Here is a 23,108-nt window from a genome sequence, read left to right as displayed (position 1 = left end):
AGTTCAAAATTAATCTGTTTCCTTGAATTCACAGACCCGTTTGTGAAGGTCTACCTGTTACAGGATGGCAGAAAGATCAGTAAGAAAAAGACGGCAGTGAAACGGGATGATAGAAATCCGGTATTTAATGAAGCAATGATATTCTCTGTACCAGCCATAGTACTGCAGGTAAGTCATAGCAATCATGCCTAAAAGGCTTCACTCCTAATTTCAGCCTGGAGCTCTGTAATAGAAAGTGTGGGTATGAATACATTATACTATTTTTGGGAGTAAACATTGTGTTCCTGACTATATTTTAAATTAACCTCACACTGAACCTTAAGTATAACTTAACTTGAATAGCAGTTGCCATGTTAATTGCAAGCCAAAGGTAATCAGCTACATAAAAGGACATGTAAAGGGCGATCAAACAAGACAATATAGTTATTGTGCAATACATAACTGCTAACTGCCCCTGATCTCCAAAGTCACTCTCCAGGAAACCGCTACCCTCCTCCAACTATGAAACCCCTTCCTCCAGCACAGTCTCTCTCCGTATAGCAAATTAATTCCACTTGCAGAAATGAAATCCCCCTCCAGTAAATTGAACTGTTCTTTTCCAACAAGAAAGCCGTCCATTCAGCACAAATATACCTTCTTCCTAGCAAGCTGACTTTTTTTCAAAGAAAATTCCCTTTCTAGATGAACCATTTTCCATCAAGAGAAATCTTATCTAGTAACAACGCAACCCCCCTCCAGAAAACAGATCCCCAAAGACATCCCTTCTGGTAACCCCATATAAAGCTCCGCCCTCCTTTAGCAAAAACCCCACCCGTTCCTTTTCCTGTCGCCTCCAACATCGTCTTTATTCAGTGTGTACTAACTGATGCTCATTGTCAATGTCCCCATGAATAAGAGCTTCATAGAGGAGTGAACAATGTGAATAAACTTCAATCTCCACTGCCAGTTTCAGTAATAAAGCTGCAGTTTTTAAGATGGTTTAAAACCTAAAAAGGGAGAGTAATTGCTCCATAGTAATCTGTTTTCTAAATGAGTCCAAAGGACATGCCCTTGCCGGTCACCTGTGGGACAGTCCTCAAATCACAATCCCTAGTGGTATAGTGGGTCCATATCTGGTATAATCTGTGACATACTGCCCACCCAAAATGTATCCATTTTTTTAAGTAAGGAATGCGCATTTATTTTATCTGGCGCTTGTTTGGCACAGCCTTAGCTGCACTAATCTGATGAATGGATAGCCTCATGTTTTCATTTTGCTAGACACACACAGATATGCAGTGTAAAGGATAAGCGCTGACAACTGTCTTTTTGTTTTGTATACATATATGGGCAATTTATATTGACACGCTGCTGGTACCACATACAATATGGGATATACCGAGCACGGGCTTATTGCCAAGCAGCTGGTACCATATATAATGTGAGATATACCGAGCGCGGGCTTGTTTTTTTTTCTGGTTTTGTTTCAAAATATTGCCTTATTGTCATAGCAGCATCAAGCCTATTTAAGGCACATTTGGGTGTGGCTCTCAAGCCAGCCCTTGCTAGATGTAAACCCATATACCTTGGAGGTGAGTGCATCTGATTTTAACTGCATTTTAATGGTGTTTAAAGCATATAGGTCAGTGTAGGACCTGCATATAATGAGGTGCCCTTGACGCTGGGATGCAGGCTTAAATGTTTTGATCAAAATATGAACTAATACCTCATGTTTTCATTTTGCTAGACACACACAGGTATGCAGTGTATAGGATAAGCGCTGACAACTGTTTTTGTTTTGAGTACATAGGAAATACGCTGGTTGCCGTTACTTGGCACCCAGTTGAGAACGAGGCAACACCTTTTGCCACCTAATTAGAGCAGGAGGCCGGTTGCCCTCACTAGGCAACCGACCTGTAGTGCAGCAGTGCCTGCCGCAACTTCTAACGGCCCCACTGGAGCTTGCAGTCTAAATTCCATAAACACAAACACACACACTAGGGTGCATTTTAGTCAGCAGCCAATTAATCTACCAGTGTGTTTTCAGAGTGTGGGAGGAAATCGGAGTACCCAGATGAAACCCACACAAACACATGGAGAACATACAAACTCCACACAGATCGGGCCCTAGTGAGGAATTGATATAAGTATCAGTAAATTATATAACATCATTGTATATAACAGAATATATATAAAAAAAAAAAAGTTCAGCTCGAAGTCCAATTGGTTACTGTACAGTTTGATGATGATGTTGTCATTCTAGGACCTGTCTCTGAGGATTACGGTGGCAGAATGCTGTGACGATGGTCGAACAGAAAATATCGGTCATGTGATCATTGGTCCGGCAGTCAGCGGGTTGGGTGTGACTCATTGGAACCAAATGTTAGCTACCCTAAGAAAACCCGTGTCCATGTGGCACCAATTGCTTCAAAACTAAGAGACTCTGCACCCCATTGTGTCACCAAGTGCAAATAAAAGCAAGACCGGGGAGCAATAACCCAACACCAATCTTGGTAGACCCATTAATGTACAAACACTTTGCATGGAACACTACAATTCCTATGACTCTCATAATAGTCCAAGCAGTAAGTGATGTAAAAACTGCTGTTTTTATTATTTGTTTTGTGATTTTATTTTTCTGTTATAATCAGAGACTATATAATATGTATATTGCAGAGAGATATGTCAATACATAAAGATTTATCACCAAATGGTGCTTTGCTTTAGAAAATATAATGGTTATGAAATAATTATATTTTATTGAGAGAAGTATAATATTAATTACTTAAACACTTAGGGGTGTGCTTGCCGTCACTGGGACAACAGCTACCCCTGGCCAAAGCCATAAATATATGTAGTTACTTTATATAAAACTGCTTCATGTGATGTTAGAACATCTAAAACAAAAGAATACATTCATTTTTCATCACTGTGAAGCATTCAGCTGCCTACCCATTGGCAGAACCAATCGTTGTTCAATTTTGACCTCACTGCATGTGGTCAGTTTGGATGAATCAGATCCTCTTCAGTTCAGTCTGAGAGACCGGATCACATGGAAACCTATTAGTGTGGTCTGCCAGGAACTACATTTGGTAGATTGTGATCATTGGCCGACTCAAGTTTTATCAGTCCTGGTTTAACCAACTATTCATTGAACACACTTCACTTGACGTTTAGCGTCAGTTTGGTCTAACATGATATAATTAGCGGTCCAAATCATTGCATGTTTGGGCAACTTCAAGGTCATGTGTGCTGCCCTCCTTACCCTTTTCTACTACAAGGTGATGTAAGACAGAAAAATTCCACTTTACTAAACATCTGTGAAGCTTTGTCTAAGGGATCTACAGACACAATACAGGCCAGATATAGTTATGTATTAACATATAACATGTAAATGAAACACTCTGGTTAGGTATAAACACATACATTATAAGGGGTATATTTACTAAACTGCGGGTTTGAAAAAGTGGAGATGTTGCCTATAGCAACCAATCAGATTCTAGCTGTCATTTTGTAGAATGTTCTAAATAAATGCAACATCTCCACTTTTTCAAACCTGCAGTTAAGTAAATATACCCTTAAGTCTTGACATTTTTATATACTGCTGATGCAACAGGGAAGGCTTGTAGGACAATCTGCTGTAAAATGTGGATAATAATAAGTGTACAATAAAAATATCTTAACTTGCAGTCAATGTAGTATTGGAAAAGCAAAAGGTTTTATTCTGTACATAATTGACAATAAACATTGTTAGAATAAACTGTTGCTTAAACATAGTTACTGAACCTACCAGTCTTCAGGGTTACGTTTACTATGAATCGATGGACTCTAGTAAGATTTGTGTGTCCCATTAGCTCTGAAACCAGTGGATTATTTTGGTGTGAATTTATATCACCACCTTTCATCAGCAGAAAATGCAACTGTTCATGTAACATTTATATTTTTCCACAGAATACATGTTTGCACCTTATTCTATTTTTGTATGAGACTATACACATTGTTAAATTTGCATATAATATATATTTAATATACATTGAAGGTTCACACATTTATTATTATTACTATTGATAATGTTATGTTAAATGAAAAACATAATAAAAAATGCCATATGTACCCCATTAGAGTTTTGACTTGATGATCTTCTTCTTTAGTATGTTGCAGTCTGTGAAGATTTGTAAGTCATTGGCTTAATCTCACAGGTATTATGATTATATTTTATTTACAAAGTGCTGACATATCACAGGTAGAAACAACAAACCGTGGTACAGAAGGTTGCACAAAAATAGACTCAAACATACTAAAGAGGGGGAGCATCATAACAAAATCTAATACTATATATTTTTTCTTGTGATAGTTTTCATTTGATCATGATTTGACCCTAAACAATTTAGCGGTTTTCACATTTACCATAGGGCTCGTACGCATGGGCATTGGAAAACAACGCCTGTTAAAAACTTTGAAAAAACTTTCTACTTTGTCTTCACTTTTAAAGGTGTTGAAAGCGTGTTCTCAAAGCTTCCATGGTACATAATATATTATATTACTAGCTTACATATAGTCCCAGTTTTCCAGTTTTTGGAGCAGAATGGTGCCACGTGTCATATTTAGTTATTACATATAACGCAGCTCTGCACAAAAATGGAGCAGAACCGACTTCTGTAACCTTAGATGATTTCGGCCCAGCGAGCAGGCCATAGAATGGCGTAACAGGCAGCATAGTAAAGATGAATCTCATTGCCAACCGTGTGTGTCCTCTCCCCAACCTGACTCCGCCAGACAAACATGGGGTAGAATGGGAATGTGGGGCTCTTGCCTCCATACTTGCTTTAATACATAGGCTCCTTTGTACTTAGTGTTCCCAAAGATCTCCGTTTTATTTTAACAAATGTTATCATTTACGAAGGCTGAAGCAACATTGATATTGACACTAAGCCAATCGAACGCTTGTCATAAATTGTGTGGAAGGTCTATTAAATGATTTTTTGGATTAGCAGCATTTACCATGCTTTAAGAATGCACATTGAATGCATGATATTAATGTTCATCTGTACAACCCCTAACTCAGCAAATCTGATAACCACTGCATAACGTACAACCTGTTGTTATGTGTAATTGCTTTTGCCTCCTCTGTATTCTGCATTGTTCCCTGCAAGGCCATCATTAAACCCACGTCACAAAAAGTAGGTATATGATGCACTAGAGCAGTAGAGGTCAGTAGATAGCACAGGCTTTGTGGGGGCTGAGGGGGAGGGAGTGGAAGCCGATTCCTCTAAAAACAAACAATATAAGCTGAATTTCATACAATGGGAGAAAATAATGATCAGATTAGTAATGTCAACATTACCTAGTCTTCTCTATATCGTTGAAAATGTAGAAGGCAAGAAAACCAGTATAATTAATAACAGCAACATTTATCTCATTTATCAAAATGCATACATCAGTTTCGACATTTGAATATTTGATTGAATAAATTAAATGCAGTAATAATATTAATAAAACTATTTGCACGTATTCAATATTTGATTATACTTATGACTTTTTAAGTAACATGTCAATGACTAGTATTTCTTAAAGCTGCTTTACCACCTAAGTGTAAAACATTTACGTTAACGCGATGAGTGAGCCAGAAGGGCCAATTACAAGCAGCAATCTCCCTGGGAAGGGGCTTAATTGTAATAGGTGGCAATGCAGCTTCAATAAACTTCTATACAAATGTGGTAATTAACACATGGATTTATACATGCCTGACATTATATAACAGACCACTATAAGGCATGCCTAGCTTTCATATAAGAGTTTGAACATTTCAGGATACTTGAATACCACTTGTAAATATTTATACGCTTCAATGGAGAAGCTATTAACTAGGGCTGTGCGACAGGGGCGACCGCCCAGGGCACAACGCCGAAGGGGGGCGCAATTTAGGAATGTTTTAGGTTAATTTGGTTAAAATTGAGTGCTAGGGGGGCGGCATTTGTCTTTCTCGCCCCAGGCGCTAGAATTCTAAGTTACGGCTCTGGTGAGATCACGCTTATCCTGACAGCCGTTCTGCTATTCAGGAGGCTAGTTAGCTGGAGATAGATTATGGGCTAGATTCAGGGCCGTAACTAGGGCTGTGCGACAGGGGCGACCGCCCAGGGCGCAACGCTGAAGGGGGGCGCAATTTAGGAATATTTTAGGTTAATTTGGTTAAAATTGACGGCTAGGAGGGCGGCATTTGTCCTTCTCGCCCCAGGCGCTAGAATTCTAAGTTACGGCTCTGGCTAGATTTACTAAACTGCGGGTTTGAAAAAGTGGAGATGTTGCCTATAGCAACCAATCAGATTCTAGTTATCATTAATTTAGTGCATTCTAGAAAATGACAGCTCAAACCCGCAGTTTAGTAAATATACCCCTATATCTCTTCTAGTTTTTCTCTTTTCCTCTAGCAACAACCCCACAACCTGACAACATGGTCAATCCTCCTTTTTAAAATCACAGAAAATTGCCAATATTCTCTTGATTTCAGAATAAAATCTCCATACATTAGATTAGATTTTGGGAAATGGATTCACTCCCTTATTATGGTGATTTTTGGCAATTTTATACTGCAGAAATATTTTTTTCTTTTATGCTAGATTCCACACTATTTGTGAGAGACACGTTTTTGGATCCCTCACATCCTCAGCGTATAAGTAGCACCATTACATTTTTTGGTGAACTTATGTTTGGCTCAGAGGAGTTAGACTTATTTCAAATATGGTGGTCCCTTTATGCACGTGTATATATGCAGCTTCTCCTTTAGATAAAACCTTTTATTGGGTAGTTACAAGTAGATTGTTTTTATATATATATATATATATATATATATATATATATATATATATATATAATGTGTGTCAAAGAACAGATTTTAAAAAAAGTGTTAAGTTACATTTAAATTTTTTAATGTACTTCATTAAAAAAGAATTATAACTAAAATGGAGATATAGCATAGTAAACAAATATAACTTTTTTTCTTATAAAATGCAACATTCAATTGCCACTTAATTCTAATGAAAATCATAAACATATAACCTGAATTACTGTATCGGCTTACATTAAAGTGTACCTGTTACCTTAACACAGTCCGCACTTATTTGGGATGAACCAATATCCAGCCTATCAATTTATTACAAACTAGTAAGATCACTAAGCCATGAGACACAAGACTTGGGTTTGAAAAAGTGTAGCTGTTGCCTATAGCAACCAATCAGATTCTAGCTATCATTTATTTAGTACATTCTACAAAATGACAGCTAGAATCTGATTGGTTGCTATAGGCAACATCTCCACCTTTTTCAAACCCGCAGTTTAGTAAATCTAGCCCCTTATGCCTCAGTGATGTGGTTTCTAGCGAACTGATAGACTGAATACTTACGATATGGGTCTAGTCTACAAAATGTCTGCCTCCAGCGGTTGTAGATAACATCTTTTTTTGTCTGTAATGAGCATGGTTTTTCAGCTGAATCTACTTAATAGAAAATATTTTTGCTGGATCCTCTAGCCGATGTCAGTAGATGAGTACATAGTTGCCAACGGTCTCTGATTTCCAGGGGGGCAGTCGCAGGTTTTGAAGATTTGCCCCTGAACATTGTTCACCTTGGGAAACGTTTGTTTTTCAGAACTGACCAAGCTCCTCTTTTGTATATTGAATGCGATTTTCACTCTTTACTTCTTGTGCTCTGGCTTTATATGTTAATATTTGGATCAAAACTGCAAAAATATGTATTATGAGTTATCGGTTGCTACTTTGGGGGGGGGGAGATTCAATTGGCTGCGTTACTGCTGAAATTAACACGGCCTGCGCGCTATAACCGCTACTACGGTAATAGTGTGCATTATTACTGTTAATACGGTAATTTTAACCCGGATTTCTGCTCCCGGCTCCCTCCCTAGAGGGGCTGCTCCAATTGAATTCCCTCCTAGGTTTCCTTGATGTATCTCCTTGGCCACCAGGTACCTTGGAAACGATTTAAAAATGTTGACAATTTTATGATTAGTATTACGTGTTTCACCGATATGTATACAGTTTTTTTTCATACCGTCTACACACTTATATTAATCTTATATGTATAGAACCACCAATGCTCAGTATAACCACCCTACCCCTTTGTACCGCTGCCAGAATAGCCTTATGTAGTGTAGTGAACCCATCTGGTACATTCTTACAGTATTTTCGCTTGCTTATACTGTGGTTTCTGGTACACTCACATACACACGCAATCAGTTTCAATGATTAAACAATGAGTAATCTAAAAGTATTTAATGGATGAAAACAATTATTTTCAAAGTGACGACTGTACATAAACGGTTTTGTTATGGCTCGTGTACCCTTTCTATGTCATGTAATTTGAATGAACAGTATTTGATGTAATGATGGATTCTGTAAAGTAAAAAATGGACTATCACTTTTGTTAGAATAAATGCAATAATGTATAAGTAAAAAAAAAAAAAAAAAAAAAAAAAATTACCTCAAAAGAAATGTAACCACTAGCTTTTTGTCACCTTAATTTTAAGCTTTCTTTCTGTAAAAAAATCACTTTAAAATTTTCTGAAAAATAAATTAAAACATGGAAAAAAAAATGCTTTGTTCTGTTGTCAAAACATGGGTTTCAAAATCTAGATGCGGGTAGGACGTGTAGCAGGTCCAGACTAGGACGAATACAAATAGTACTGGTGTATACAAAACACAAAAGCCTAAATGAGTATACATGCCAAAGCCTAAAAAAATAGAAAAAAATTGTTCAACCCAAAGATACCATTGACTGAACTATTAATCATGATATGGCTCCTGATTATCGACACTAAGGCAAAAGACAGTACAAGTTGGCAGCCTGCAACTTAACAGGGCTTCCACACTTCTGTTATGTAGATTGAGATAGAAGTGCAGAGCAATATGGGACCGAGTCATTAAGGAGAGCAAAGCATAAAAAAAGGAGTAACCTGCATCTGGGCAAAACCATGTTGCATTACAGGAGGAAAACAAATTTAAAATGCGATGGCAGATTTGTAGTTGGGATAGGGTATGTCCTAGATCAACTGTAAATTTCAGTGTAAAAATAAACCTAGCAAGTATTTGTGTGCTACCTGAAAAACAGCCAGTATTTAACTTATGTGCAAAGTAATAAACTAATTTGCACCCCTTGCATTTACGCCTATTTTGCCTTACTTTCCTTTATGACTCAAGCCCTATAAATTCAGGAAGGGCTTTTATGAGGTCAGCACTGCTTAAAATGATGCTGGTCAGTAAATACTTGACTATCGTGGATTAAAATTGGTGTATCATTTACCTTTTACTCCTACCTATATGAACTTACATAAAGGCATACAGACTTATTTAAAGTAAACTGAACTGCAGTAAATATGGAAAATACAATTATTTGCACCAGTTTTACCAATGGGAGAAATCAAGTTTCATGGTGGCCACATTGCATAAAACAGCATGGCGAACAGATAGAATGACTAGATGATCTGGTGCCCAAAAAGTGTGATTGGCTGAAAACTACACGGTGGAAGTGGCCCATATCCATGCAATTGTCTTCATGTTACGTACAGAAGCTTTTTATTCCATATGGCAAAATCATATTGACAAGTTATGCAATTTAAAGGAAATAAAAGTGGCATTTAAATGCAGATAATTTATATGTAAATTAACTGCAATAATAAAATATTGTAAATTACAGCGAAATATAACAAACAAAATAAGTGTATATGTGACGGATGATAATAAAAATCAGTGGTTTAAAAAAACTGAAAGCTCCCTAAATAGTCTCAACGTCACATATTATAGGGAATGAATTAATCGGTAGAGGGTCGAATCGCCTATTACAAGGTCAATCAATCTGTCTTTTTTTTTTTTTTTTTTAAATCACTGATTTTTATTATCACCCATCACAGTCATATACACTTATTTTGCTTGTTATATTTCGCTGTAATTTACAATATTTTATTATTCAATAATAAAAGTTTTAATACCCCAATAACCTCCTAACAGCTATCAATTCATTATGAATTTATGGAAGTGAGCAGTGCATTATGTTCCAAAACCCTTCTTTTTTCTTTCTTTTTCTTTAAACTTAATAATTATGGGTCATGATGCACCCCTTGTTTTTTATTAAACGAGTCTTTCGATTTATAACTATTTAACTTTAAGGGTATTTTCACTCCATACAATTAGTGTGACCTTTTCCACCATTCTCTATCCTTATTCTTACTAAAAACAAAAAAAAGGAAAGACAGGTTAAAGACACCTATCTTCACATACCCCAACACATCACATCCCTTACTATAAATTAAAAACCATTTGAATGTTAAAAAATAGGATCTCTCCTGTTTGAGCTATTAGCTATGCATTACTGCTGCAACCATATGTAGAATCAATCCTGCAGTTCAGCTGGTTGCTAGGAAAACAGCAACAAGCTTCAATTCAGCTCCCAGTTTGGCAGTGGTGCTATTACTTACCACACCCATGCAGCTAATTATCCTGCAGTTCTGATTGGAGGTGCTGCTGCTTTTATAAACCTCTTCCTGGCAGAATACCAATGCTGGCGATAGTTCCTGCTTGATCTAGTGCGCCTTGTATCCTGACCTGTTCTGTTCTCTGCATTTGATACGGATTGTTCTAAGGATTCTGCTCTTATCCACTCCTGACTTTTGGCTTTGTTAAACAGATTTGCTCTCCTATCTCTACCTGCCCTGACCCTTGGCTTGTTTAAAGGATTCTGCTGTCTTCTCTACTCCCGATACCTGCCCGTCTGACCCTGTTCTGCCAAATACCTTCTGGCTACTCACTACCTGCTACTGTGAGCTGTCCACTCCGTCAGACAAGTGTCAGACTACTCTGCAATAAACTCTGTATGTCTGGCTCTGAGTTCTGCCAAAAATATGCTGGTTGCTTACTACCTCCTACTGTGTTCCGTCCACTTCACCTGCAAGTGCTGGATCAATGACTGCTACTACCCGAGTTTAAGTCCTAGGGGCAACCGTGTACTGTGGAACATAACTAGTACCTCGGAAAGGGGGCTGCTAAAGGTAAACATGTCTCGTGAAGAGGTTCTAGCAGTTGAGGATCTCACGCTACTCTGTCCTTAACATTGAGGTCAGCCAGAAATGGAATGACATGTGGTAATATCTATCAAATACCAGAACGACAGCTAAATATTGCAGATGCCAATTGTAACTTGAAAACCTTATCATGTAAGTCCCGAGATGTGTGGATAGCTCCAAAACTGTAAAGTTAGATATCTATCATTCACACCTGAAGGATGGAGTTAATAAAAAAGAAATGTTAACAATGCCTGACTACTAAAGTGTACACTTTACAAGGAAACTCAACTCTTACTGTAAACTACTAAAGACAATGGTATTATAAACACTGTCATAGAAGACAACTGTTCCAACTTAATGGTACATGTCTTTCAGAAAACAGTCACACAGAATCATAGGTATAGCAATTCCTCTTCACCCAGAAGATGATTAATGCTCCACCTCCACCTGTCAGCCTGAATACCAAAGGACACTGCAAGTGGTGCCTAGTGTATATTAGTCATTATATGTGGGTCTGTATCTGGGAAATCAAATGTGTGTATCAAAGTACTAATTACAATATACTTGTGAAAATAAATGAATAAACCAAAATAAATGGATAATACGCATGGACTAATGTGAGTAAATCTTTAATACACCCAAAACAACTCAACATGTTTCATGGAGCATTATCTGTTTTGTTTTATCCAAGATGGACTGTCAGCATAAACATTAATAATACTTGGTGTCCTCAGGGATCTAAGGTAGTAACTAATGTTGGAGCATCATTCAACTTCTGGGCACATAGGAACTTTGTTAGTCAGTCCATTCTAGGTGACCGTTTGCTTTGCTAATAAAAAATAAAATATACCTTGCATGTACAATTTGTTTGGGGTCTGTGTGGGTTCCTGTCCATATATACTGCATTTTTTTTGCACAATAATGTGTGAATCTCCCCCAACAAATATTGGGAAACTTGTGATGTCACACAAACCAGGCAGGATGTTTGATGCAAAGATTTGTGAGCATGTAATATAACAAACGGTTAATGTTCACATTTACAAAAAAGGTAACATTTACAAAAGTAAAATGTATGGTCAGCTGTACCCTTTCATTATCCATTGATTCTTGCCATTACTGACTGTGGACATACTGTACTCTCAATGTGCTGACATCAACATTTGTTCAAGACAATAAAATGGATCAAGGTAAGATGTATAATTGAGAATGACTGTCAGATGGAAAAATGGGATCCTGAAAGTCCATTAATGGCCACATGAAATGTACCCTACCCCCAAATAAACCAGATTCTTAAAATGTGCATTTGAAGTGTAGAATTTTAATTGTAAACCAACAATTTATTTTTCCTTCTTAACCTTTCTCTGATTTGAAAAGTCATTAATTTTCTTATCCAATTTTCTCTGCAAATGAGCTTTCTTTGTTGGGTCTAACGAGCGGTCTTTGTAGCCACTTCCAGGATAAAGCACTCCCTCCCGGCTGATTCTTGCACGTGCATTTGCTTTGGCTCTTTCACCACAGCCGTGAATCTGGAAAAACATTATCGACATTTAAGCTATCAGAGGATATACAAAATATGTAATAAACAATCATTAGAAACTCTACGGAATATATTTTGTAAGACAATAACGCTACCAATATTGTTTTCCGAGGATAGTTATCCTGGTGTATTTAAATTGACAGATAATGCTCAATGACGAAATAGTTTGAAAGGGAAAAAGAAAATACGGTAAAACATCTATTAAATTGAATAAAAGAAGAAATTCTAGTAAAAATTACCAGTTTCCTTTGGAAGCAGAAGTTAGGAGATGCCCTGTTTGTGGGTAGAAACAAGATTTAATAATCACTGATATTTCCTGTTGCTTTATGGTGGAAATATAGCACTCACTAGTACTGCTTTAAATGCAGGGGGATCTAGTTGACAAAATGAATGTGAAAATACACAGAACCCGCTGTTCTGCTGGCTCACTCACAACAGACCTTGGCAGCTGTTCGATTACGGTTACACAATGAAATATTGGTAAAGCTCAAACTGCAGAGAAACTGATGTTTTGAAATGTTGTATTTCATACATAAGGCAGCAGTAAATGAATTAGCTGGAATCCAAGTATTCCCATAGGAGAGGTATATGAATTAAAATAGAGATCGAGAGTTTCTATAAGTTTTCAGCTAATTGCTAGTTTTGCAATTGCTGTCCAGAATTGATGCCACAATGCCCATGCCTAACCTCACAAAGCTTTGTAAGTGGCAATACTGCCATAAAATCCTGTATAGAGTTATCTGCAGCCAATATAAGCCTCAGCTGTCTGGTCCAAAGATGCATATGACCTCCAGCATAGTCAGAATAGAATGAGAAGATAATGTACTGCCTGAAACAATCATCTTTAATCACAATGCACTTTACTACTAGCCCCTACTGACCCAAAGGCAAAACCATTGGAGAGGGAGGTAAATTTAAAATGTGGTGACAGATTTATAGTTGGGGTAGCGCATGTCCTAGATCAGTGTTGACTAACCTGTGACACTCCAGGTGTTGTGAAAACTACAAGTCCCAGCATGCTTTGCCAATATATAGCAGCTTATTGCTGGAAGGGTATGCTGGGACTTGTAGTTTCACAACACCTGGAGTGTCACAGGTTAGCCAACACTGTCCTAGATCAACTTTATATTTCAGTGTAAAAATAAAGCTATCAAGTAGTTGTGTGTTACAGGAAAAAACAGCCAGTATTTTCCTTATGTGCAAAATAATAAACTAATTTGCACCCCTTGCATTGTAACACTGTTTTGTCCAGGAGAAAACGTACTCCTCTTTTTGCCTTACTTTGGACAATGAATCAGGCCTGCAAAGTTTCAGTCCAGTGTTCACTTTGCGTCAATTTCATTGGTGCCTGCAGAGTTAACAAACACTACAGCTTTTTACTGTATAGCAATGTTCTATGGGTCCACAGGGAAGGTCTGAGAACATGTTTCAGCACTTTGTTAAAAGCCAAGAGAGCGAAAAAAGTCTCGTCTATGTTTCTGACAGGTGTTTTTCAACACCCCCGTATACAAAGCCTGTGTATATCTGGCCAGCTTTGTTTTACTTCGATGAGTGGAGGGCTAAGTACATGGATGATACATTTATTTTATTCTCTAACAAAATAAATGTAACTGTTTATCAAGTGCAGCTTTACGTTTGATAGCACACTGAAATAAATATTACATTATATAAAGGAATATACAGAGCTATGATATGCTCCATTGAACAGAACTGGACACACTGAGGTCTCAATGTGTGAGCTGCAGTGACTGCCTCAACTTAAACAGCAGAGTTCAGCTCCTGGCTGCAGGTAAAGGCAGAGGTTGGGGTCCCAGGGGGACGGAGACACTTTATTTGTTACAAGGGGTGGGGAGACCAGTACTGTTAGTTCCTGAAATGCGCCAATTTTAGTTATTGACCCTTTTTAATCAGACGCCTCCTTTCCTACCAGCGTTTGCTGCCTAAAACAACCGGCATAAATTTAATTGTATTTAGGAGCCTACGCTCTCCTGCTCTTAAGCACATCCATTAGTCACTTTAATCCAACATTTTATACTTATATACAGTTTTTATCTGGTCTTGCAAATGTTTGTATGTCTACTGTATTACTGTTTGCTTTTGTTATATGCTTCCAATTTTGTGCTACCCAGTTTGATTTTTAGTATATAAACTGCTTAACACTGCAGCACATAAGATTTAGCAGCAAGAAAAAGATGATTCCTAACACCTGCTTTGGAGCAACATTAGGTTTTATAAAATACAATGAACTGATCACAATATTGGGAGGTTTAAAAAACACAAAAGTACTTTAAACTGGGGATGACAAGTCTACTTCCCAGTGCACCAGTTGTCTACACACAGTGGTCCTCATTTCTGATGCACTTGATGTGCACTGCAAACTGTTCAGGACACCTGGATGGTCCACACTGCACACATTGGGGTGTAAGCCTACTACCCACTCTCAGGAGACATCCACGCAAACTAGTAGTTCACCTACGTGTGCAGAGAGCAGGAAAACCTGAAGAGCTGCACCGTTCACAGGTGTAAATGTAAATGTTTCTATTCATCTCCTAAAATATCAGTTGGTTTAACCTTATTTATGACTTAAATTAATCTCTAACTGAGGAGACATATGGACTATCTGTATTAATATGAAGTGCAACCTGGGGGTATATTTACTATGCGGTGGTTCTGTAGAATGCCACAAAAGAACTTGATATTTCTACCAGGTCTGAGATTTCAGAGATCAGGAATCGACGATTCTACGGAGCTGCCACATAGTAAAAATACCCCACGATCTCTGAAATCTTAGAGCTGATAGAAATATCAAGTTCTTTTGTGACGTATCAACAGCCATACTCCCCTCCTCACATTAAGGAGCATCCCTACAATCTCCAGCACTTTATAGTATCAGTAATCTTGCTTTTTAACCGCTTTGCAAACCCTGGCGCATTGGTGCAACCATTCCACTAAGGAACGCCCTCACATTGTCCAACCTCTTCCATCAGATGGTGCAGACTTCTGCTTCCTCGCAGATGCCTACATGTTGGCCTGTAAACCTATGAGCTTTGGAGGAAATCTGGTTGCGCTTGTGGCAGTTTTATAGAGGCGCACTGGCTGTAATGTGCTTCAAAAATAAAAAACGGTATTGCCAACCGTTCAACAGGTTAAACCAACATTTATGAGCAACTCCCTAGTGAACAGAATTATGTCCCCACTTAAAACTAGTAACAGATATCTCCCGACATTTGTAAAGTGCAAAATCGGTACATGGTCACACCTCCACAAAGGGGGCATAACCTTGACAAGTTGGGGACATGCCTAGCATTTCTGAAGTGTTAGGTCTCTCTCAACATCCCCCCCCTCTAGAAATACACCCTTATTAGCTTACCTGCACTAAAGGCACCTGCCTGCGGGGTGTGCGGTACCTGTCCACCACAGTGAACATGGACATACCTCTCAATTTCCCGCGAGTCGGGACAAACGTGCCGACCGTGTGATAGTAACCTCAATTCGTGACTGAAAAATAGGTTCAGCAGACAAAATGGCTGCTTCTACTGTGTGTAGGTTACATATGCAACGAAAAATTATGAGGTAGGAGCTAAAAGCAGAGGTAATAGTTGTAAGCAAAGTAGAGACTCTAGGGGAATACAAGCACCACATGATCTCACTGGTCCCAGAATTTTGCTGGTAAGCTCTCTGTCGTGAATATTGACTATAGATCATGCTGTCAATGATACATATTAAGAGAAAAACAAGTCATTAGGCAATTTAAGTACTTCCTTTCTCTCTTTACACTTCTGCTTCACGTCAATACAAGTGCTAGTCAATGTGTGATGTTTGTCAGTATACTAAGGGGATGTATGGATTGCTGTGTGATAAAGACGTGTCTTGAATAGGATATGAGGATTTCTCATAATGTTGACAATACAATCACTGAATTGGCAGGATATTACAGGATCACTATCTGTATATAAATCTAGTAATGTTATTACACTGGTTGTAAATTCCATGTTAAATAAACATTCCTTTTATTAGGGAAAATTAATTTCCCTTCCATGCACAGAAAACAACACAAATGATTGGAAATGGTGAATTGCATTTAGAGAACAGAAACTTACACTCGTAAAATACACATTCTGCAGCTTTGGTTCTACCTAGAACTGATCTGAATGCGTGATATTGTCAGTCAGTGGCAGATTAAGACTATCTTGTACACTGTGTGGTACACTAGCAATGCACTGTGTTTATTCTTATAATAGTGTTCTATGCCAAACTCATAATTCTCTCATAATACATTCAGACAGCGCCTGGAACACACAACGGAGAGAGAAGCCAGCACTGCAGTCTAATCTAATAGATAACACACTGATTGAACCTCTGCTAAAACCAAAACACGTCTGCAGCGGTCCTCAAAATTTTGATCTATTGATCACTATGAAGACCTCATTGTCAGTGCTTAAAGTTGCAATCCCAGTTTCTGAGATACTCAAACCACCATGTCTGCATGATCATGATTTGAAGTATCGAGTCGCCGCCACGTGATTGGCTGTTTAAATATGTGCATCAGCGAGCAGATATACAGGTATACCTAATGAATTGGCCACTGAGTGTGTGCATGTGGTGTGTATATTATAATACCTATATGTATGTATGTATGTATGTATGTATGTATGTATGTATGCATGCATATATATTATAATATATTTATATCAAGAAATAATGTAACCGATTGGATACCAAAATCCATGATAACCATTTCCTTGCCTGCACTGCTCAAAACTGTAGTTTATTTAAAGATGAGTTGAAACAACTATTCGACTGGTGGTTCCGACTGGAATGAAATGAGAGACGTTTTCCGCCTCACTGAGCCCTGAAAGAGGACGGTTGTGGCGTTTCGCAATTACATCCTGGAAGTCTGCTGTGTATATGGGGGGAAAAATCTCCTCTCACAATCACAACTTCAAATATCATCTATTCTAATAAGCTCCTTAGACTTCTATAGATTTGTGAATGTTATTAGCAGCTCTCTTATAGAAGGTAATCTGCTTTACAGATAGTGATGCCTGTTACTTTGTTTTTTTAATGTTAGGACAATTGTTCTGGGAGCCCAAAAGTGGTATTTTCATTTCAATGTATAACATATCTGACAGTAAAGAGATTGTCCCCAAAAAGAGACTGTTGAGCTTCACTTAGGGTCCAGATCCACAGATTACCTCAGCTTCAATGAAATATGTTGAGTACTCCACTACTTAAAGGGACAGATTCAATTCCCGAGGGCTGATTCAATTCTGCCACGAATAACGTAGCGTTAGCAGTATTACCGTTATTACAGTAAAACTGCGCATAATTACCCTTAATACAGTCATTTCAACGCTTGATTTTTGCTGAAATCCAGGTTAAAATTACCGTATTAACGGTAATACTGTTAACGCCACGTTATTTGCGGCAGAATTGAATCGGCCCCCCTGTGTTATTCTTCAAAACAACGCAGGCCGTGCACTATTACCGTTACTACGGTAATTTCAACGCTGATTTTTGCTCGCAAACATCCGCGTTAACATTACCGTAGCAACGGTAATAATATGCCCCTTATAATCTAATACTTAAATATAGGGGCAACTAATGCTGCATTTCAACTTTTGTTTTAAGACTGGAACTAGAGACACATTGGTTTTCTATATGATGAGAACCCTACAGACACTTGTACATTGTCAGAATCCTTCCCTGGGCATTAATATTCACTGTGTAGCTCAGTAGAACATATTGAGATGTCTGCAGGATTGCTATATTCCCCACAACAGTAATTTCAGAGAATGAGAACTGCATTACTATAATAAATGAAGCACTAGGAAACCCTATTGAGTGCTATTGTTTTGCATGTTAATGTAATATTACTTGGTTATCCACTAACCATGGTCTAATTAGGGTTCCCATAGGACAATGCTGGGAGCATCTGCTCTTTCCGCACTCACAGGCATTTATAAATGTCATGTGATTTGGCATCTCTCACTTAATTGGGTACAGAGGTATTTAGGGACATGTTTAGTAACTCCTTCTTGGACAGGTCAAACTATTTTGCTGATCTATTTGCTGATAAACTTGGCAGGGAACAACTTGCGCCAGTGTTGTCCTCAAATGCCTTTCACATGCCAGAATCTAAAGGCTGCTTCTGCCTGGAAAAATCATCAGCTAATACGCTTTCTCAGACGAGGAGAGCTTGGAAATAATTATCTTTAATTCATGTGCAGCTTCTTCTGCTACTCTTATTTTAATGCACTTATCTGTTACAATTTTAAGAGGGCCTTTCCCCAACTACAGGGTAATAACAATGTATTTTATTTCTTAAAATATTCTACTCCCCCCTATATAGAGCATCACCAATCTGCCCCCCCAGAATGCCCACAGCCGTGAAGCTCTAGACTTGTAGTGAGCGGTGAGAGCTGTCACACTGTAGGGGAGTGAGTGCTGGAGAGACATAGCTCTTGCCTGCAATGGTTGTCACAGGCTAATCACTTCTTAGAGCCTAAAAATCTCTGCATCTACTGTGATGTCACAGCAGCCAAAAGGAGTTAAAAAAAAAAAAAAAAGTACCGTTGGCTAGACATCCCCTCCTTCCAACCTGGAAGACAGGTTGGAAGGAGGGGACGTGCGCTAGAGATAAGCTGTACTTCTGTATTACGGTAATTGTTTTCAGAAAGTGTGGAAAGACGGGGGAGCGTAAACCATTGGTCAGCAATGTACAGCTGGCCAATCATGTCTACCACCGTGATATCAAGGTTGCAGTTATAACATACTTGCCAACATGGGCAAGATGATTCCCGGGAGGTCCGGGGTGCAGGTGGGTGTTTGGGGTCGGGGCTCCACCCCCAAAACAAACATCACTACTCTGAACCAATAAAAAGAAGGGGCGAGGCCATGAGGCGGGGAGTCCATGACATCACTAGGCCCCACCCCCTTCATTTAGTTTACACAAGATCAGGGAGAATTGCCTGCTTTCCCGGGAGTCTGTGAGAACTCCCAGAAATTCGGGAGTCTCCTGAACATTCCAAGAGAGTAGGCAACTATGAGTTATAAAATGTCACTACACTTTAAAAGAATTTACTATAATACAGTGCTTCTGTAACCAGAGTCATAACACATCCTGTAACTGTTTCAGGCAGAGCTGCATTGCCTCCCTACTGCATACTACTGCACTCAGCTCTCCTTACAGGACTACAGCTCTATGAGCTCAGTCCAGTTTTGTAATTTGTATACCTGGAGTGCTTACAGCAGAACCCTTTCCTCTCAATGCTAAGAGGTAGGAGAATATATATATATATATATATATATATATATATATATATATATATATATATATATATAGATATATATAAACACAAGTTAACCAGTGCATGATACTCATGCATTCTAGTCAAATCAAGCTACTTAAGGTGTTAAAAAGGTTCTTGTCATGCATTTGGGCCATAGCCCAGGCCTCCTCTGGAGAAGAGCGTTACTTCCCGACGTAAGCGCCCTTTTTTAACGTGGTTTTGTCCACATGTCACCACCTCATCATTCTTCTCCATCACCTCATCCTTCATTTTCATCGCCACATCTATCCAGATGTCTATCCAGACACAGGGATCTCTCTGAGCGGTCCTGAGTATCACACTTCTCTCGCTCTGTCACCCCCGGCAACCACCAACCACTCCCCACTGTCACCCCCGGCAACCACCAACCACTCCCAACTGTCACCCCCAGCAACCACCAACCACTTCCAACTGTCACCCCCGGCAACCACCAACCACTCCCAACTGTCACTTCTCCTTCAAGAAATATATATATATTTTTTTTAAATCTTTATAACACTTTTAACAATTAACAAATTAAATTAACAAATAAAAAACATCTAAGTATACCAAATTTCAGCCCTTTCTGAATTTGTTTTCCCACACACACTAAGAAATTAGTTGTTCAGTGCATAACTCAGCCCAGCAGGTGGCGCTGCAGCTTGGTTTTATTTTTTCCACACACACACACAGACAGACTAACACACGCCACTAAGCATTTATTATATATATATATATATATATATATATATATATATATATATATATATATATATGTATATGCGGATTCAAATCACTGCGTTGTTTTTTTAGAACAATGCGGGCCACGCGTTCTTTAGAAATTTGGAATTGAATCTGCCCCATACATGTATATATTTTTGGAGGCTAAATACTATTTAAAAAAAAAAAAATGCGATTCTGGTTCTTTTTATATTGCTTACCAAAATCACTGAAAACTAAGAGTTTAGATTTGGGAGTAGGAATAATTTTAATTGTGTAATAAAGTAGTTTCCCCTCTAAGTCCTGCCTGTTAAATGAATCCAAAGCCAAAGAGAAACATTGCAACAAACTGAACCATTAGGCACCCGACGGATCTCTTTAAGTGAACAGGTCGAGTTAAATGTATTGCAGGCGGCAGGAGGGCTGATCACAACAACATTGATTACCTCTGGAATATGGTGACTGAGGCAGAAGCGTTTATTGCAGTGTAAGCAGAAATCTCCCACTGTTACAACACTCGTCTTGCATTTAGCAAAACCACAAGTGTTGTCAGCTTTCACTACAGCCGCAATGAGTGCATCAAAACCGTCCATGTCTGAGCTCTCTGCTTCCGGTTTAGTATCGTTTTTACCTGCAAGTGGCGAGAGAAAAATACAGCAATTACATGTTAGCTAATTACATCTATAACAATTGTTCTCATTACTGCAACTTGCATTTAGTGCTCTACAATTCCAGGAAAGTAAGTTATACAATAAGCTATTGGCAGATTCCTCCTTTTCTAGATTTACCCGATCCTTGGATCTTCTATGCATGGATGCCTAGATATAACTTTTTGCTGCTTCGGGCTAAATGTATCAAGCTGAGAGTTTTCCAGCGGGTTTGAAAAACCAATCAGATTCTAGTTATCATTTATTTATTAGTACATTCTACAAAATGACAGTTAGAATCTGATTGGTTGCTATAGGCAACATCTCCACTTTTCAAACCCGCCGGAAAACTCTCAGCTTGATACATTTACCCCCTCCTCTCATTTGCACACTGTATTCGACCGCAGAGCCCCATGGCTCCACCCGCGACATCATATCTGTACAAAATAAACAAATGTCTCCTGCCAGCAAAAACAATGATCTTTTATTATGTTAACATCTATTAGCTACGTGTACATGGGCGTCATGTACCTTCCTCTCCCCTCAGTTCTGATAGGTAAACAGAGGAGAGACAGGGCCTTACATAAAGGAGCAGTGCACACTGTTGTCTTTACAGATGGAACAAACAGGCTTGACTGTCCTCTGTCATCCGTCTTACTAAGATGGCTATATGCACTGCGCCATTATCTCTCCAGAAATGTATGATCTCTATGTGAACTCCCATACTCCGTTCAACGGGGGAAAGATGACATTATGGAACACTGGTGGTAAAATGGTGAGGCCAGTAACAGCCTGCCAATTCTGCTACCTCTGTTTTAGGCCTATTACTATTAGCTGTTTGCCTTGATCTGTCGCCTCCATGGTTGCCAGACCATTGCCACTGGCGTCATAAGCAAATGAGTAGGAGACAGATTTAACAGGCAATCTAAGAATTGAAAAAGTTGGGGTTTACAATTATAAAATAACATAGTGATATAAAAGGCCTATTACAAGATATTTTTTCTGATTTGATCAGTCAGGTGTGGTTTTACCTGGCTATGTTTGGTCCGATTCCAATGCAGCAGTTTCTTATTTGTGCTTTAGTAAATTCACACGATGAAAGCGTAGACAAAAGGCATTCTCAACACTAGTGGCTAAGTAGCGATAAGGGAACTATTCCCTGTATCGGGACGAGCAGAAATGAACATCACAGAGTCTTTCGGAAAAGAGATTCCCATTCTGTAAATGTTCTCTGCTGTTATGTAATGTAACCATCTAATATGTAGGTCTGGGCTCATTTAGTCCTGTTGCCTTTCTATGTATTCCAAGATGGTTGTGACTAGGCCAGTACTACTTTGTTAATGCAATAAGAAACAATTTAAAGGAAACCATAACAAAAACTGAAAAACTAATAACAGATTTCTTCCAGAAAAATAATATTTTTTTAATGTGATCATTATTAAATATCACAAATGAAAACAGAGAACATCAGACAACTGCCTAGTCATGGGAACGTACACGCTAGATGTCATTTCAGTCTTTTTAAAGTCTATGAGATAACTTAGCCACCAGCTATTGTATTGAGGGAGGTTTAGCACACATCAATAAGACTGTCAGGAGGGAGCTGGAAGGACATAATGGGCTAGGGGGACACAGATAAAAACAATGGCACTCAACTGAATGGTGAGCTCTGCAAAAAGACTTTGGGCTAGATTTACTAAGTTGTGGGTTTGAAAGAGTGGAGATGTTGCCTATAGCAACCAATCAGATTCTAGTTAACATTTATTTAGTACATTCTACAAAATGACAGCTAGAATCTGATTGGTTGCTATAGGCAACATCTCCACTTTTTCAAACCCGCAGTTTAGT

General features: G+C 38.5%; 2 protein-coding genes across 2 annotated transcripts in view; one reads left to right on the top strand and one right to left on the bottom strand.

The window, feature by feature from the left end:
• Positions 1 to 3,739, top strand: part of SYT12 (synaptotagmin 12) — a 74,362-nt gene extending 70,623 nt beyond the window's left edge. Inside the window, exons 7-8 of the mRNA XM_075187995.1 lie at positions 35 to 168; positions 2,243 to 3,739. Of these exons, the coding sequence (XP_075044096.1) occupies positions 35 to 168; positions 2,243 to 2,416 (308 nt within the window). The 3' untranslated portion in view covers positions 2,417 to 3,739. The remainder of the gene's footprint in view (positions 1 to 34; positions 169 to 2,242) is intronic.
• Positions 3,740 to 12,344: 8,605 nt separating this feature from the next.
• IGHMBP2 (immunoglobulin mu DNA binding protein 2) overlaps positions 12,345 to 23,108 on the bottom strand; it is a 55,778-nt gene continuing 45,014 nt past the window's right edge. The window contains exons 14-15 of the mRNA XM_075187993.1: positions 21,060 to 21,244; positions 12,345 to 12,572 (exon numbers count right to left, since the gene is read on the bottom strand). Of these exons, the coding sequence (XP_075044094.1) occupies positions 12,384 to 12,572; positions 21,060 to 21,244 (374 nt within the window). The 3' untranslated portion in view covers positions 12,345 to 12,383. The remainder of the gene's footprint in view (positions 12,573 to 21,059; positions 21,245 to 23,108) is intronic.

Source organism: Mixophyes fleayi, chromosome 10, assembly GCF_038048845.1.
Source record: "Mixophyes fleayi isolate aMixFle1 chromosome 10, aMixFle1.hap1, whole genome shotgun sequence".
NCBI lineage: Eukaryota > Metazoa > Chordata > Amphibia > Anura > Limnodynastidae > Mixophyes > Mixophyes fleayi.
Note: the sequence above shows the minus strand (reverse complement) of the source record. Positions and strands in the feature narration are given on the sequence as shown.